General features: G+C 36.5%; 1 protein-coding gene across 5 annotated transcripts in view; it reads left to right on the forward strand.

The window, feature by feature from the left end:
• LOC120630574 (rab11 family-interacting protein 4A) overlaps positions 1-19,204 on the forward strand; it is a 138,351-nt gene that overhangs the window by 41,073 nt on the left and 78,074 nt on the right. For 2 of the 5 annotated variants that reach the window (XM_039899837.1, XM_039899838.1), the window contains exon 2: positions 5,268-5,313. Coding sequence is in view for 3 of the 5 variants with exons in the window: in XM_039899836.1 (XP_039755770.1) it covers positions 17,201-17,348 (148 nt within the window). In the remaining 2 variants the exon portion in view is untranslated. Of the gene's footprint in view, positions 1-5,267; positions 5,314-17,125; positions 17,349-19,204 lie in introns of those variants that run through there. The other 3 variants (XM_039899833.1, XM_039899835.1, XM_039899836.1) reach the window with 2 other exon arrangements.

Below are 19,204 nucleotides of genomic sequence, written 5' to 3' on the forward strand. Positions count from 1 at the left end.
CCTGGAAGAAGGATTAAAACTCTCGATGTCTCCTTATATCGTCGCTAATAATACCGCATGAGTCCCATGAGCATAGTTTTTTGGAAATAAAATACACCTAAAAAACCTGGCTGTAATCGTAAGGTGAATAAAAAGTCTCTAAGAGGATTTTAATTTATTAATAGAGACCTTGCCCATTTGATATGTGGTTTTAAGAGGACCTCTTGATTCGTAGTTCGAACATGATAGACTTTGTCCCAGATGGTGTTAGTTATTGGATTTTGATGGTAATTCGTGATACCAACTTACCAGCCCGGTGTTAAGAAATTGGCAGTATGCACCCCCTTACCCTGGAGAGCAAGTTGAGTCGTCGATTCCGGTTATAAAATGCTATTGTTATAGCATTTTAGAAAAATCGTTAAAGCCCGCCAAACGGCGATAGAGCGGTGTAGTGGGCCTCTACACTCTCTTGTCTCTCAAGCGATAGGAAATCTGTGACCACTAGTGGGGTATTAATAGGTAGAGAATGTATGCGTACCTACCATTTTTTGTTACGTAATCCATTATCCGTATGCCTCAAAAATTTCCACACAGTATGTATTAACAATAGAACATCAAAGGATTTCCTGTGAATAAAAAAAAATATTAAATAATATTGAAATTACTCACGTAATGAAAGCGTGCGCTGCATTTTAAATAAAATAGACATCATATCGATTGCCTACTCGATTAGAGTAAGTATATCGAAATGGATTCGATTCGAATTACGTCTGAAATCATAATATTAGACATGTAGTACGTAATCTACGGTTGCAACGGTGCAAAATATAACGTTACGAATTGCATTATGGTTACACACACATTCTCGAAAGAGTTCCTTGTTGTAACTGACTGTATTATTGACTATCGGTAGCTAAAAAAAGGATTCGAAACCAAACCTTATTGCTCTAATAAACAGCCCGCAAAAAATTTCGAATCTGTCAAACCAAAATATACGCATATGTCATATTATGTATATATACTAAGGTTAATCAACACAACCTCACAAAGTGTTTTTGCAACACCCATAATCGCTTAACCCGATATAGTACAAAAGCAAAATAATGCAATCCTTTTTCTATAATTTCACAACCTTTATATTCCCATTGGGTTACTCTAATGATCTCAGTAGTCAATACCTTCCTACATAATTCGGTCGTGACTCACAGGTGTGCGAAAAAGCAAACCTTTAAGCACGGACCGTTCTAATCGATCTTTTGATCGTGACCAAAGTCGATTCTGAATCTGATAGTAGTTTTAAATCCGTCTGGCGCCTCTTAAGTTACCGATCTATGCAAAGTTGTATACGCGATGATTTTACATCTTCAGGTAAAATCAAAGTGTTGCAAGCCCACTGGTGTAATGTAAATAAGTTTTATTTCACAACCATAACAACAGTACTTGTCCATTAAGCTAAACGTAGCGGTCATACTGACGCAGTTTCATTAAATGAAAGTGCAAATATGCTATACTTTCGACCATTACTTTGGTTTCCTACATTAAATCAGCCTGTGCCCACTGTTGATACACAAGTATTTCGGAAAATGCAGCACCATACAAGATCCTCTGCTTCCTTATCCAGACACTTTACCTTTTTAAAGTCATCGGGCCCTCGGGCTGGAGATTGTTGTACAATCTGTTTATCATAAAATAATAAAATAATTTCTATAATGTTAGCTTCTTACGTAAAATTGACCTGCAATTTTAGAAATTTGAATATATTAATAGTAAAAAATAATCATAATAATATTTGTCTTACCGCTAGTGTTTATTACACGTGATGTCTGTGGGTATTTTCGTATAAAAGTAGATGCAATAAACTGGATACAAACGAGAGTCTCTTCCTGAGACTCTGCAACCACTCAATAAATACCTCTGGTATTCAGGTTGTGAATTTGATTAGTGGTGCGTTGACAATCGCGCCCAGTCAAATGAATTGGCCAGTCGTTCATTTTAGAATAATCATTGTTATGGCTGATTCCCGCCATCTTGAATATTAGTATCGAATAGCAATTCTATCTGATTTTAATTCAATGATTAGTTTACATTTTAATTGCGGGAGTAACATTTGGTTTAGTCAAATTATATGATATTAAGATGATTTGGATTATGCATTATTAAATACACAACAATTGATATTTAAGATGTGACTTTGGTGTTTGAGAGTAGGTGATTCAATTATTATTTATAACACAATATACCTTCAGTTTTAAGATATTGTATGATAATTGTCATTAAGGGGTGATACAATTAATTATAAACCCAGTATCTACTTCTATTGATTTTAATTAACCGTCTAGTGTTTACAATAACATCAGACAAATTTTATGGATTGCTTACCGGTCTCACGTAATTTAACTGCCTGATTGGTTTGACTACGGATCTTGGGGTCCTGAGATTTTTTCCCGGGATTTCTGTGAAGTGGTTCTAAAAACCAGGCCTGAATTAGGGAATTTGCGTAGTCCATCCCCGTGCCCCGTTCGGTCCAATTGATATCAAAAACATAAATTCTGCCTCCAAACTTCATCACAGCAGGGTAATGGGTGGACCTGATAAATATCATCTATAATTGGGTCAATGCACAGATTAAGTAAGTATGTAGGTAACCAAACGTATTAAGCGTTAACCAACAACATTTCATTTAGCATAAAGCACTTTCGATGTGTTTAATGGTTTAAAAAGTAGCACACTACTTTGAAATCTCTAACGATCCAGTTTTCAACGTACACTTAATAATAGACAAAGGAAAGTATGCGGTCGAAATCATGGCCCAAATCTAATATACAAAGAAGGTTACCAATAAGTCAAAGTAGTTAAGTAAATTAAATTTTTTTATAAAATCATTTTAATATAGGTTTCGGTGTATACTTTTAGCGTATCAAACTCCTGGAAGAAGGATTAAAACTCTCGATGTCTCCTTATATCGTCGCTAATAATACCGCATGAGTCCCATGAGCATAGTTTTTTGGAAATAAAATACACCTAAAAAACCTGGCTGTAATCGTAAGGTGAATAAAAAGTCTCTAAGAGGATTTTAATTTATTAATAGAGACCTTGCCCATTTATATGTGGTTTCAAGATGACCTCTTGATTCGTAGTTCGAACACGATAGACTCTGTCCCAGATGGTGTTAGTTTTTGGATTTTGATGGTAATTCGTGATAATAACTTAACAGCCCGGTGTTAAGAAATTGGCAGTATGCACCCCCTTACCCTGGAGAGCAAGTTGAGTCGTCGATTCCGGTTATAAAATGCTATTGTTATAGCATTTTAGAAAAATCGTTAAAGCCCGCCAAACGGCTAGAGGATAGGATAGAGCGGTGTAGTGGGCCTCTACACTCTCTTGTCTCTCAAGCGATAGGAAATCTGTGACCACTAGTGGGGTATTAATAGGTAGAGAATGTATACGTACCTACCATTTTTTGTTACGTAATCAATTATCCGTATGCCTCAAAAATTTCCACACAGTATGTATTAACAATAGAACATCAAAGGATTTCCTGTGAATAAAAAAAAAAATTAAATAATATTGAAATTACTCACGTAATAAAAGCGTGCGCTGCATTTTAAATAAAATAGACATCATATCGATTGCCTACTCGATTAGAGTAAGTATATCGAAATTGATTCGATTCGAATTACGTCTGTAATCATAATATTAGACATGTAGTACGTAATCTACGGTTGCAACGGTGCAAAATATAACGTTACGAATTGCATTATGGTTACACACATTCTCGAGAGAGTTCCTTGTTGTAACTGACTGTATTATTGACTATCGGTAGCTAAAAAAAGGATTCGAAACCAAACCTTATTGCTCTAATAAACAGCCCGCAAAAAATTTCGAATCTGTATTAATTTTTCTGAAGTCGCGACAGAGAGGAGCGTGACGTGGTGATTGTATTCTCTTTGACGTGGTTATTAGAACAAAGTTGTTGTCATTGACCTCTGTTATAGTAAAATAGAGGTAAAGTGGTTTTTGACAATTCGTCTTCATCCTTCTAAAACAGGCACCGGATCCACAATCGCGTAGTGAACTACCGACTTTCTTTGATTTATCCATCTTGTGGACTGCTTTGAGTGTGCTATCTAAATATAGTACGATTTTTCGATTCGATTATTTTTTTTTCGTTCCTTACTATTCTTATTATTATTAATAAGCTTAAACGAACTCGGATTTTGATGTTTAAAATTTTATTTTTTAATTTTATTTTAATTCTATTCAATTTTTTAACATTATGTTTATTTCGTAAATCAGTTATATTTAAAATGTAATTAATGTTAAAATTATTTGTAAACGTTGTGAAAAACCTGTAATAAGCTGAACATTCACTTAGCTCACAACGTAGAAACTTGGACATGAAAAAATATATTAGCCAAACCAAAATATACGCATATGTCATATTATGTATATATACTAAGGTTAATCAACACACCCTCACAAAGTGTTTTTGCAACACCCATAATTGCTTAACCCGATATAGTACAAAAGCAAAATAATGCAATATCCTTTTTCTATAATTGCACAACCTTTATATTCCCATTGGGTTACTCTAATGATCTCAGTAGTCAATACCTTCCTACATAATTCGGTCGTGACTCACAGGTGTGCGAAAAAGCAAACCTTTAAGCACGGACCGTTCTAATCGATCTTTTGATCGTGACCAAAGTCGATTCTGAATCTGATAGTATTTAAATCCGTCTGGCGCCTCTTCTAAGTTATCGATCTATGCAAAGTTGTATACGCGATGATTTTACATCTTCAGGTACCTATAAAATCAAAGTGTTTTGTGTGTTTTGTTTGTTTGTCCTTTCTTAACGTTCTAACTAAGCAACCCATCAATTAGATTTTTGACATAGAGCTAGTTAACGGGACGGAGAGTAACATAGGCTACTTTTTTATAAGGAAACAAACTGTTTCCACAGGATTATATATAGATTATATTGAACCATAATAAACGCGGACTAAGACGCCGGCAATAGCTAGTTTATCATAAACCTAAACTTGTCGAAAGCTGGAAAAAATATTGGTTGATAGTTAATGATTGAGCACAAATGATAAATGAATAAAAAGTGTTACTAATCTTTTTTTTTATCTTTAAACCCAAAAAAGGTGTCCGACCTTTATGCATTTAGAGTTTAAAGGCGTGTGTGCGTTGTTTTCCTTAATAATCCTAATACTCATCCTATTTTAATGCCGTTATTGACATTTCATAAATTGTATTTAATAAATTATTTCTTTTTTTACAGATAAAGCCAAGACAAGACAGCAATTTCGGAAGTGGACCTAGGCAATGTAAGTGTGAAAGAAATAAAAATTAAACACATTTGAATTTTTTTTGGAGGCTTTGTGAACCTTCTAATTTATAACAATATACTATAATCTAGTAATAAAACTACTTATGTACTAATACGTCAGAAAAAGAAAACAACTACGTACAATTTTGCACTTATAAATTGGAATCTAAAATCTTTTCTGCAGTACTGTATTATATGTAACAAACAAACAAATAGGCATACTTTCGCATTAATGAAAATAATTATGAATACGGATAATCGCGGCTATATATCTTCCAACCTACTTTACTATTTATAGCCAGTCTGTAAGCAAATAGGTCGCACGATCTTGCTTGGCCGACCTGAAGTTGGCTCTAGGAGACATTCGCGCATGTACAATGTAGACCTACAAAGTCATAATTGAATTTATCTATACAACGTGTTAACGAATTACGAAATAATATAGAAGAATGCATAAGTATATTTCATAAGGACCCTGTAATAATATTAAATTAAAAAGTAATGTAATAATATAAAATTAAAATAAAAAGGATATTTATATTTCCATGCACACTAATGCAAAACAGTCTAAATGTTTACTTATGACAACCCTATTGAAGATAAAAGACCGACACGCGCGTAGTGACAGGAGTCACATGACTTTATTTTTGTATGTAATGTTAGGGCTGTATTATCTCAGTAAAAACTATGGCAATGGTTTATTGGTAGTTAGTTAAACCACTGTCGGTTTTCGGTTTCACTGATAAGTCTCAGAGACAGTACATAATGTACCTCTAAAACTTGTGAAGTATTATTTAAGATTTCGTTTACACGTTGGATATTTGTTTGTGTTGTTATGCGATACATAGGTAATAAACAAGCACAAAGACACATCGGATCGGACATTCGGATTACTTTATCTACCTACCTTTTTACCTTGACAGAATACGTAAGTAGATACAGATCCCATGATCATAATATTGGTACTAACTTTAAGTTGGTTCTAGGGGACATTCGCGCATGTATAATGCACCTACAATGTCATCATTGAATTTATCCATATCTGCGCAGCCTCTTGGCTGTTTTATGCAGTCTCGCGTAGGTACTGTTTGTTCAGTGAAAAACGAGAATTATAATATGGTCTGAATTTTAATAAGGTCGTCGATATAAATCGAGGGTTTGAAGAATCCTAAAGTATTAGCGTCATCGTCATGCAATGTCCATTACGTTCTTGCACTGTTTTTTCTCGGTACCTTGTCTTTTATAGATAAGATTTGTCTTAATTAGCACCTCCGTTAAAAGTTGACGACCAATCTTCAAAATCATCAGATGGCAGATCGAATTTAGTAGTGCTATCCTTATCTAGACAAAGTAGTAGGAAAAAGATAGCACTACTAAATTCATTTGTTATTTCTGATCATACCATCTGCCATCTCTAGAATTCGGATTAGATTATATTATGATATAGCCTGCTGGAATAAAGGCCTCTCGAAATGGGAGTGGTATGCCTATAAGAACCATGCTGGGCAGACGCGTTCGTAATCGCAGTGAACTGAACAAATCTTCTGATGAATTTCATGGCGCTAGGTATCATTGGATTTCACGGCTTCCCGCGCGATTCTTCTCCACTTTTGGCGGTTGGTAGCATTCCATTACAGTTGTCTGGGTCCGGTAATCGCAGGAGATGATATTAATGGCACAGAGTATGCTGCTGCCCATTCTCCTCTATATTCCCTTAGCCGCCTCGTACGAAACACGCGTCAAGAGGAGGGGTGGTGACAACTGTATTCTGATATGTCAGCACCACACGGCAAAACCGTCATCATCAGCATACCAACCCATTTACGGCCAACTACAGGGCACGGGTCTCCTCCCACAATGAGAAGGCGTTAAAGGCTGTAGTCCACCACGCTGGATTTGTGTGACCCAGTGCGGACTGGTGGACTCCACATTCCTTTGCGATCATTATGGAGAACTCTCAGGCATGTACGAGTAGGTTTCCTTACGATGTTTTCCTTTACCGTTGAAGCAAGTGATATTTTGCTAAAAACGCACATACTCGTAACTTAGGAAAGTTAGAGGTTAGAGAGAGAGAAAGTTAGAGAGAACTCGAACCCCCGAAAGTGAAGTCGAAGTGCTGCCCGTGCCCACTAGGCCATCACCGCTTATTAGTTGAACCGGCAGAACAATTCATTATATGTATTAAAAAATAGCAATTTCAGGTGTTAGTCACCTTTCCTTGTCACACTGCAGTGTCCAATGCGATCACCATTCCAATGCCTTGGGTTTGTTGCCTAATTAATCAATTTTATTGTTCTGCATAACAAATGAATTGCTTTAAAAGCATCTGCGAATTCTGCAGATTGCGTAATTTGAGGTCGATGGCTCCCGCCGCACCCGTAATCGATCGCACAAAACTCTTCTATTGTTACTTTGTAGACCTACTGTGTCAGTAATCTCATCATTTCACTTTGATCGCTTCATGCTTTTTAAATTCGCAGTTTTTATTGCCACTGAGAATATGTTACCTTTATCGATTAGTTAAGATCAAATGTATATCACAATTATAGTTTATTATCAAAATTAAGCTTAATTTGCTATACTCCGCGAAAAGCAGGAGAATCTGTGTGGTGTAATTTATAATTTCTTCAATCCTTATACCCCACACCAAACAGATCTTCGGCAATATACCCTCTACGCACGTTTCGCTCCGAAACCGGAGCATCATCAGGAGATGTTGACTTTACAATAAATAATTTTTAACAATAATTGTTAACAATTATTCATTGTAAAGTCAAGTAGCAAATTAAGCTTAATTTTGATAATATATCATGGATTTCCGCAAAGTAACGCCTGCTTCTATCCAATACAATTATAGTTATTTTTTTACGTTTTCCATTTTTTATTTATTTCTACATTTTTCTCTTTATATTTTACTCTAGATTTGCACACTGCTTAAAGTTTTAGCAATAAAAGAAGAATAATTAAAAATAGATAGGAAAAGGAATCGAGGTTGACAGCTTTGAAGGTGGGAAGACAACAAAAAAACATGGACTTGGAAAGCTATATGTAACAGAAAAAAGTGGAAACGAATGGAGGAGATCTTTGCCAAAGTTGGGCAAACAGACAAGTTGTTGGTGTCTAATACTCACCAGAGTTGTTAATATAAGTTTAATAATGTAAAATTCTGTATCTGAATAAAGGCTATATTATTATCGAGAGTAATAGCTTAGTGGAGATCTATGCCAGGCAACCGACTTTTGATGGCCGACCGGCGCAGTGGGCAGCGACCCTGCTTTCCGAGGCCGTGGATTCGATTCTGGAACATGTTTGTGTGATGGACATGAATGTTTTTAGCAATCTGGGTGTTTATCTGTATATTATAATTATTTATGTATATTATTCATAAAAGTATTCATCAGTAATCTTAGTACCCATTACCAAGCTACGCTTACTGTGGGGCTAGATGGCGATGTGTGTATTGACGTAGTATATTTATTTATTAAAAAAAACCTTAAGATTACGACAACCCAAGGAAAACAGTCTGCAGTAATTATAATAACAATATTTTCATTTAAAAGTGTTGTAAACAAAAATAAAATTCAAACAAAAAAAACATTTTCAGTTTATTTTTTTATTTTTAAACATAATTTCCACAAATAATGTATTAATTATACGACGGGCGACTTCCTAAGCCAACAAGAGGGTCATGCAGCGGTGGTTATTAGTTTGGGTATACCTTCTTTAGAACCAACCACGAGAATCAAAGTACTAAGCAAGTTGACTTAGCCCAAACTATCAGCAAGTTGAAATGGTACTTAATGAGCAGGCCAAAAGTTGGAAAGTTCCAGAACGTTCCTTCTTCATCCTTAAGCATGATGAACCAACGACATACAGAGTGACGGGTAGTGGGTCGTTGAGGGAGGCTGAGGACCGGGTGTGGTGGTACCTTTTGGGAAAGGCCTATATTCGGCAGTGGACGTCCGCAGGCAGAAATTATTATAATTATGACATTTCCCAGAGGGGGAGGTCTTCCCAAGGGACCGCCATAAAGCTTTTCCACTAAGCCAGAAAATAAGCTGGTCTGTGAAAGAGAAAGCCTACAAATAATTAAGAGAAATTCATAGGCCGAGGAATTATGAAGTCATTGTGGAATTTTCAAAGAAGTGAACGTGTGTTCGCGGTCTATTTAGTATAATTTCATTTCTTAAATGGCATTGGGGTTTGCAATGTGAGGTGTTGCACAAAACATGCGCCCGCGCCGCGCCTTTCGATCGGCGCGGTGGTGTACCGCACCAAACGGAACAATTAATGTTTCATAAGCCGATTTAACCTGTAATAATGTGGTAAACATTGTTAATAGTTTGGTAACACACTTATGAGTATGCCTGTGAAATAAACAAAGTTATAGGTAACAAGTCTACCAACGCATCAACGCATTGAAGCAGCGTGGTAGATTTATGCTCTAAAACCGTTACTCCTATGGGAGAGGAGGTCTGTGCGATGACGATAATGAGGTATATAACTACCATCCAACCACTGCACAAGTGTGGCGGGAATATACAACATCATCAATCCATTACCAGCCTTCTATAGGGCACGGGAATCTCGGATTGAGTTTAGGCCGTAGTCTACCACGCTTATTACAGATTGGTAAACTTAAAACACCTTCGAGCACATTATGGAGAACTCTCCAGTGTGCGGGATGAAGATTTTTTCCTTCATAAGTGATATTTGAATTGCTTAAATTCAAAACGGCATTTACGGTTACGTTTACGGTACGGTTCGCATGTGTCGCCTTTATAATGATTTAGTATCAAGTAATCATAATATTGACATTTTTAACAAAAGGATAAATATTTTTAAAAATCAAATTATTAAGCACTATTCCACATAATCTTTAGGGAAATAATATATATATTATTATTTAAGTGTTTCTTTTTTGTTTCAACTTCAATTTTATCTTTACTTTCTGTTTAATTTAATTCCAAGTTGTGTACACATACTTTGGGTTGTAGCTTAGAACAAAACTTGTTATTACTTATATTTAGATCTACTTTTAGTTATTACCTGTTTTGTGTACCTAATAACAATAAACAAATAAACAAATAAAACGCACATAACTCCGTAAAGTTAGAGGTGCGTGCCGGAGATCGAACTCGTTCGCCCCTAATGCCTCCTAGGCTATCCCCACTACGCCGTTATTTAAATGTAAAAAAAAAACGATTGGTTAAATAAATAAAATAAAATTTTCTTTTCGTAGATATGTAGCAATGGTGATGAGTTATGACCACTTTTTATACGTTAAAAAGGATATAAATAAAAATAAATAAATAAATAATTAAATATACTACGACAATACACACACCGCCATCTAGCCCCAAAGTAAGCGTAGCTTGTGTTATGGGTACTAAGATGACTGATGAATATTTATTCAATGAATAATATACATAAATACTGATAAAATACATATAAATACCCAGACACTGAAAAACATTCCTGTTCATCACACAAACATCTTCCAGTTGTGGGAATCGAACCCACGGCCTTTGACTCAGCAAGCAGGGTCGCTGCCCACTGCGCCAATCGGCCGTCAGTTCATGTTTACAAAGAAAATGTAATATAGTAAAATTATGTTGCCAAACAAATCGACCTAAAAGTCAAAGAGCAGTCACTTTGACCAATACACAATACACAGTAATATTCACCAAATTTCCTTTTTTATACGTCTGTTACCGACTTTTTTGTAATCTGCCAGCACTAACAGCTGTTTTTTATGTACACTTTGTCGATAATACCGTAATGTTGCAGGTTGCGTAACCACAAAGCTGTGCAGTAGTCGATGCCGGCGCTCCGCCGTCGACGTCGGTCGCGCCGCGTTCACATAAATATACATAGCCGAACCTAATAACATAAAAATTAATATAAAACTATAAAAATAAACTTTAACACTCATTACGCGTTGAGAATATAAAAAAGTGCTTAACGTATACAATGTTCATTCTCGCAATAAAATTATATCTATAGCCGGTGATGGTGTAAAAAGAAAAAGTTAAAATTAGTACAGTGTTTTTCGAAACTACCTAAATAGTGTTTTTTATCTATTTATAACATGATATATACTCTGATATAGACACTGATATAGAATATAAAAATAAAGTTCAAAAAAAGAAAAGTCTCTCTCCGTTACAAAATAAAGTTTCCAGTGAAGGTCATTAGGCATTTGAATTACTGGCCTAAAACCTAATTTAAAGGAAATCGATATTATTTTATTTTGTGGATTACAGTTTCTTACCTGCTAAAAACGTTGGTACTCATTTTTGCATATTTTTTAATTCAGACCGATTCGATAAGTTAGTTATGTGCGGCGAATAAAACTATGAATTCAGAAATATGATCAAAATAATATATCTTTGTTCCCGGACTTATCTTCAGTTAATCAGTTAGGTGTACCTTTAGTTGTCATGTTAAAAGAAAAGAAAGCTTGTAAAATACGAGTATCTTTACCCACCTAGTTATATCGGAATGCAGATGTGAGCCTGCAGAACTTATGTGGCTCAGGAATGTCGTCTGCTCAAGGACGTTTTACCATTTCTGAAGTGGAACCAAACGTGTAATGAATAAACTTGATACTTGATATCCACTGCAATTGACAATATTGCTTATTGGCATCTTTAAACGCACCCCGACGCAAAAACTACGGGGTGTTATTAAGTTCGACGTGTTGCGTGTGTGTGTGTGTGTGTGAGTGTGTGTCGGTTTGTCTATGGCATCGTAGCGGCCGAACAGATGAACCGATTTTGATTTAGTTTTTTTTGTTTGAACGGAGAAAGTCGGGGTCTTATGTTTCATGATAATCAGTCCAAGCTGGCCGCCGCTACAAAATGGCGATTTTGTAGCGGCGGCCAGGCGAACCCCTCAAAAATCTACCACTTAACATACCACAGATAAAAAAGTATCACATAATACACGATTTATAGAGAAATTACATAACGTATAATATCAGTTTTGTCATAAAAATGACCCAAAAACAAAAATTGACAACCCAAAACCCTTATCACCCAATTGACCAAGACGTGCCGCTAAGAGGCTCCGAAAGTATCGATTGTAACCATTGACTCGCTGAGAGTATCGATAAGACCGATCGTAACCATTTCTTCACCAAAAGAAAGCTGAAATCTCGCAAAGTAATAAACTTAGGCTGTGATTTATTTTAGAAAAAAAAACAGATCGCTAAGAAAATGGCAATAATGTAATCCAAAGTAGCAAAAAATTAATTATTTGGCGTGCGCTTAGAAAACTATTGATGATACATAAAAATTATGTACTACATAATTAAAGTTATTACCTAAATAAAAGTTGAGGGAATATATCTTTATATCATAGTTATGTCGCAATAGCAGCTTTTGTGTTCTTAGTTTTATTAGTCCGCCGCGCCAGTAGAAACGTAAATTTGTAACATTAGTATCGCAGTATTAATTCTTATTCAAATAAATATTCAATATTTTATTTTTGAAGTTATACTTCTTTTGGCGTCTTAGGGAAAAATTATGAGAGTACATTTTTACGATGCGCGCGCACACCGTCACAAAAAGGCGACACCATGAAGTTAGGTGCTTCCTAGTTAGAAGCTATAGACAACCTTTTAATTTTCCAAAAAAGTTTTGACAGTGTACACTTTCAATTGTCAAAGTCTACGAGCTCATTCCGGTGATTTAATTGATTAAATTGTCCAAAAAATTTCAAATTTTAATTTTGAGTGAAACTTGGTTGGCCGATAATGGCATAACTAAATAATGCGTTATAATAAAACTTTCAATGTATTAAATACCTTTTCTCGATTGTTAGTGTCGTTTTTTCTACAAACCTAGAAAAAGGCGAAAAATAATATTTTTTAAAAGATTTTTATCTTGTTACGCCAAAGAAGTATAACTTCTAAAGCTTCTAACGTTTTTAAAATTTTAGGTATACATATATATATAAATATTTGCATTTAATTACGATTTAAATAGGATTTCAGTTATATTATCGTATTCTATATTTACTTATTTTTTTACAGTATTTTTTGTTTTAATTTTTGTCTTTAAGAAAGTTCATTACATAGCAGTACAATAGGTACTTTTTAATTCATTCCAATCGAACATTTAACGTAAAAGTTATCGCTTGTTTAAAAAAATGTAAAGACAATAAAACTTAACAGTTATTTTACGAGATACACTTAATTGAAAAAGTTTTTTAAAAAACTAAACAAGTTTTGAGAACAGATTTTTTATACAAGAATACCCAACTTAATATATGATTTACAAAACATGCAAATACAAAACGCGGACGAAGTCACGGGCAACAGCTAGTCGTCTTTATCATCATATCGACCCATTACCGGCCCACTACGATGTTAGTGACCGGGTTAGGACCGTAGTCCACCACGCTGGCCCAGTGCGGATTGGTAGACTCCACATACCTTTGAGAACATTATGTAGAACTCTTAGGCATGTAGGTTACCTCACGATGTTTTCCTTCACCGTCGAAGCAAGCGATATCTTAAAACGCACATAAATTAGAAAAGTTAGAGGTGCGTGCTGGGATTCGAACTCGGCCCCCCGAAAGTGAAGTCGAGGTCCTACCCACTGCGCTATCACCGCTTCAGTAGTATTATTTATACTACTTAGGTATACTCGTATATAGTACTTCTAGCTGTTGCCCGCGACTATTTTATACACTATTTCTTACAGTGGAAGGAGATATTTTTACGACCATGTAAGTTTTCTCTTTGCCGGTAAATAGATACAAACATACAGAGGTACTTAGCCGTTATAAGTAACAGGACGAGTGTTTTCGCAAGCCGGTCGCGGCGGCGGGGAAGTATAACATTTTCACGTCTCTAATTAAAAAGTAAAAACACAACATGCGATATTAAAGACGGGCACTTGTTTCGAAATATCTGTTAATGTACAGCAGTTAAATACGCTGCACTCGCCGTGATAAAAGTGAAAAGGGTCGTTAAATTAAAGAAAGAAAACAAAAAAACCGACTGCGTCAATATCTGCCATCTTTATTAAATTCATTGAAGAACTGAAGAGATAGAAACAAGATTTTAATTTGACTATTTTATCTTGGTTTGAAATAATCTTAGTTGACAGCGTTCATGATACTGAACACTGTCAACTAAGAATATTCATAACACGCCCAAAGCACTTCTCATAATAACTTGGTTGGTTGCATAGGTAGAGCAACAAAAAGTCTTAGGAAAATCTTTTATTTTGTTTTTTTTTATTTTGATGTATTATCCTATTGTCACTGTCTCGATTAAGACGAATCTATTGACATCGATCACATAAAAATGCAAATAATATGTTCCGTTTAGGCTCTATGGCGTACCAATGAAATATACCTACATACATACGTACACTCGAAAGATAACCTTCCTTTTTTCGCAGTCGGGTAAAAATAGGATAAATTAATTATCCGCTTAGAAACTGGCGAGTTCCCTCGCGCAGTAAGTAGCTAGTGGAAGTCCCGAATTTGATATTTGGCTGGGGCATTGGGCAATATGGAAATAAATTATTTCTGAATGTTCTGTGGACCAAGTCTGTTGGGACACTTTATAGTACCGTCGTGCAACCACTTAGACGTGCCGCTAAATCGCTTAGCGGCACGTCTTTGTCAGTAGTGTGGTAACTAGCCGCGGCCAAAGCCTCTCACCAGACCGAACCAGAGGAAATTCAGAAATTATAAAATCCCAAATTGCCACTGCTGGGAATCGAAGCCGGGACCCCCGACCTAAAACCACAACTGACCGCTGTGCCAGGGAGGTCGACACTATACGAGTACGTATTATAAACGTATTTTGAAGTTAGCGATGACTACGTTCGTTCCGGCATGCCCGACCGACTTTACGCTGACAAGTAATGGGAAACTACGGATACGCACAACATATAGTGCACATACATATTATATTAATCAATGACATAGTTGTATTCACGTCTCGAACCGATCAGGCGAAGTAGAGCAGCTGCTGTGCAACGCGATATTTCTTAAGATACCTGTGCAGAGAGCGTGAAGTCCAGCGGGCGGTATAATGTGTGAAAACGGATTGTTTGTTGTACACAAATCTATAAACAAAGTAACGGTTTGGTATATATAAGTATGTTAGCCATATTTCTTAAGAAAGAACTAAAGATTTTATGGAATTCTTAGTGTCTCTTCTAACTAAGTTCGGCGATCATTCTGGCAACCTGACCGAGTACTTTTATCAAACCACTGGCAAAGGTTGTTCAGCCAGGATTTTTTGCCTTGTATATATATTTTAGAAACCTTATATAGCAGTTAGAGTGGATATTGTAATAGAGTTAAGAAATGTAAAGTAATAACTAAGGTGTGTGTACCAGAAGTACATGAGTATCCGCGGATGATAACAGGGTGACGATAATATATTCTATTACATATTTTTTCATAGCTCCAGCTAAATGGGTATCAAATACAAGGGTTTGACTAGTAAAATAAAATACACTAAAACAAAACTCTTCTTGTCTTTTTTTAAAATATTAATTTAAGTTCGAACATCCACCTATCTCTTAACTTAACTCTAACTTAACAATTTTGTAAGAGATGAAAGCAGTTTAAAAGCCTAGTGGTAAAAGATCCATAACGATCACAAGTGAACTCTACCAATCCGCATTGGGCCAGCGTGCGTAAACCCTTCTTAATCCGAGCGGACATTCGTGCCCTTATTGCCACAGGGTTTTTGACCAGCGTATGCATAAAGCAGGTACATGGCATAAAATGGAAAAATCCCCCTCCAATACGGGTTGTATAAAATAATTTGGGTATGCAGTGCTTTGGGCATGTATGAAGTGCACGCCACTGTATAGGAAAGGTCCTTATTATGAAATTAACTTTAAGGTTAGTATGGTCAATCATTTAAGAAACCTGTTCCTATTCAATATCTAGGTCAAAATAACTATGACTTTTATTTGCACAGTCGCACAATTTTAAAGTGTAACCCGATAACACAGTTCCTTATCAGATTTTCAAAGACGTTAACGTACCTAAACGAAACACTGATAAAGTTAAAGTAAGAGTTAACGTCCACACTTATGATTGTACAGTTCAAATTGAGATAAATTGCATCGAAGTTTGATAAGAATTCTATGAGTAAGCAGTTAGAATTGAAATAGCCGGTACGGTTAAGATTTTCTGTGATTGATAGCTCAAAAATTCGTTTGTATGTTTTTTTTATAATCCTCTACAAATTAACACTTGAACGCCCCTGATTTAGCAGCACATCTTTGTTGGTAGGGTCAAATGAACGAATTAAAACTAAATGAATGTATGAAGCCACAATCAAAATATAGCTAGCAACTGTAACAACAAGTTGCCATCAAATAACGCTCAAAACAATATATAATTGTACCTGCCAAACGAGGTGAAATGAAATTAGGTTTCAGCATGCAAAATATTGATTTAACAGGTTATTTGGTGACAGATTTCCATAGCGGTTTAATTTGGTGTGCTGACCATATAAAGTTCTGAAATTATAAAATCCAAAATTTTCCCCGCCCGGAATCGATCCCGGTACCTCTCACTTATAAAACAGTAGCGCTTACCTCGGAATATTGGAGGTTCTATATTAGTCAAATAACATGCCAAATAGAAAATCTATAAATATAGGCTACAGTACATTTTGCTTTAATATCAATCCCGAATAGTAGATGAGCCCTCATTTCAAAATATTATCAAAATCAGATAAAAAAGTAATTATATTTGTTAATGCTTAAATTTTGTTATAAGAATATCCTCTTAAACATTAATAATGCCAATAAAACGAAATAATATCGATGCAGACACATTAAAAAACGATATACACCAAAAAAAACTCTTAATCTAAATGTGTACAAAATACTTCAATGTTGAATTCCGTGTCGGAGATCGTGATAGTGCTGAAAACGGATGCACTAGACGCTGTGCGGTTGCTGGAAGCTTGGTGGCGTGGGCTATTGCTTCTCGCACGACTGTTTGTCTGTTGCTGTCGCCTTGTCAACAAAGTTATATATGGTAGGCTCCTTTGATGTTTCATCTTATTATTCTTAAGCCAGTATTAACAAGCCCGTAGTAGAAGTAACTATAGAAGAACTATAGACTAGCGCTTGACAACAATCTCACCTAATGAAAAGTATAGATGTGGCCTAAGATGGGACGCGCTTGCCTAGAAGATGACTATTCACTCTTGTTTTAAAGATAATAAATAAATAAATATACTACGACAATACACCCATCGCCATCTAGCCCCAAAGTAAGCGAAGCTTGTGTTATGGGTACTAAGATGACTGATGAATACTTATAATATACATATAAACACCCGGACACTGAAAAACAATCATGCTCATCACACAAACATTTTCCAGTAGTGGGAATCGAACCCACGGCCTCGGGCTCAGAAAGCAGGGTCGCTGCAAACTGCGCCCATCGGCCGTCAAAAGATACCCAGGTTGTGAAGAATGAGGAAACACAGAACTCGGAAGGGTGTTCCAAAACACAGCCATGCGTAAAGGATAAGAAGATGCTAATCGCTTCGTGCGAGTTTTTGGGATATTAACAACATAGGTGTGAAAACCCTCCCGGTGCCTTGCAGTGTAATGGTGAGGATGGGACGAGATCGAATAGATCCTGAGCACACTGTGCTGATTTTATTACACGCACTTGAGGCTTAATGGTGACATAAGGCCCTTGTATGCTTTGAAAAGTGTTGTGCTTAGGGCCATACTCGAGATTATTAATACAGGCCGTAGTTAAAAACCAAGTAAAACCTTACATAATTATGCCACCACACGTGTTTTGAAAAACAAGTAAATATGGCAGTTAAAAATAAGTAAAACCTTACATAATGCCACCATTCCAATATTTTGAAGAACGAGTAAATATGGCGAAGACACGATAATGAGTTGCCTGTCGAGTTGCATGTCCAATATTCTCCTTCTGTGGCGATGAGTTGACATGGTGCGGCTATACGCATTGACAGTTCCTCTGATGTTTCAAATGTTTGTTTATTCTACACACACGACGCTACGGGGACTCTGAGCCGTCTTATAGGCCTCATAAGAAGGCACTCAGCGTGCGATGAGGAGAGCTGTGCTGGTAGTATCTCTACCTGATCAAATCAGAAATGAGAAGATCCGTAGAAGAACTAGAGTTACCGACATAGCTCAGCGAGTCGCGAAGCTTAAGTAGAAATGGGCGGGTCGCATTGCTCGGAGAACCGATGAACGTTGAGGTCTTAAGGTGCTGGAATGGCCACCCCGCACTGGTACGCAGCGTAGGTCGGCACCCAACGAAATGGCCAGACGACATCAGGCGAGTCACTGGAAGCTGCGGGGTGCAAGCGGCCCAGGCCTGTGGCTTGTTGAACTCCATACGAAAGACCTTTTTTTTTTTTTTGTCGTGGTGGAAAAGCTTTATGGCTACCTCTGTCCTTTTGGGCAGGACAGAGGTTATGTGGGACTCGTTTACCCGAACTAAAAACCACCACGGCATGTCCCTCTCGTTGGATTTATTGGACGTCCGGGGAACCCATACAAAAGACCTAGATGTCCAGCAGTGGACGTCAATGGGTTGAATTAATCGACGATGATACTACGCTTTCCAGTACAGGGTCGCTACTCCAGCGAACTTCCATCGATTCTCTGAGCTATTTGACCAAACCGCCCATTGGCACATCAGCATCATCAAAGTTACCGACGTAACCTAAAGAGTCGCACTTTACGCTGTCAACTCTGGTTCTTTTACGGATTTCATCATTCATTTCTCCGTTTTTCTCACGTAGAGATAGCCAAGCCCAAGCATAGGTTGTCCATCGCCCGCTGAGTGCACTTGTTGTAGTAACTGTCAAATAAAATGTTTAATTATAAATACAT

The sequence above is a fragment of the Pararge aegeria genome, chromosome 16, assembly GCF_905163445.1.
Source record: "Pararge aegeria chromosome 16, ilParAegt1.1, whole genome shotgun sequence".
Classification (NCBI taxonomy): Eukaryota; Metazoa; Arthropoda; class Insecta; order Lepidoptera; family Nymphalidae; genus Pararge; species Pararge aegeria.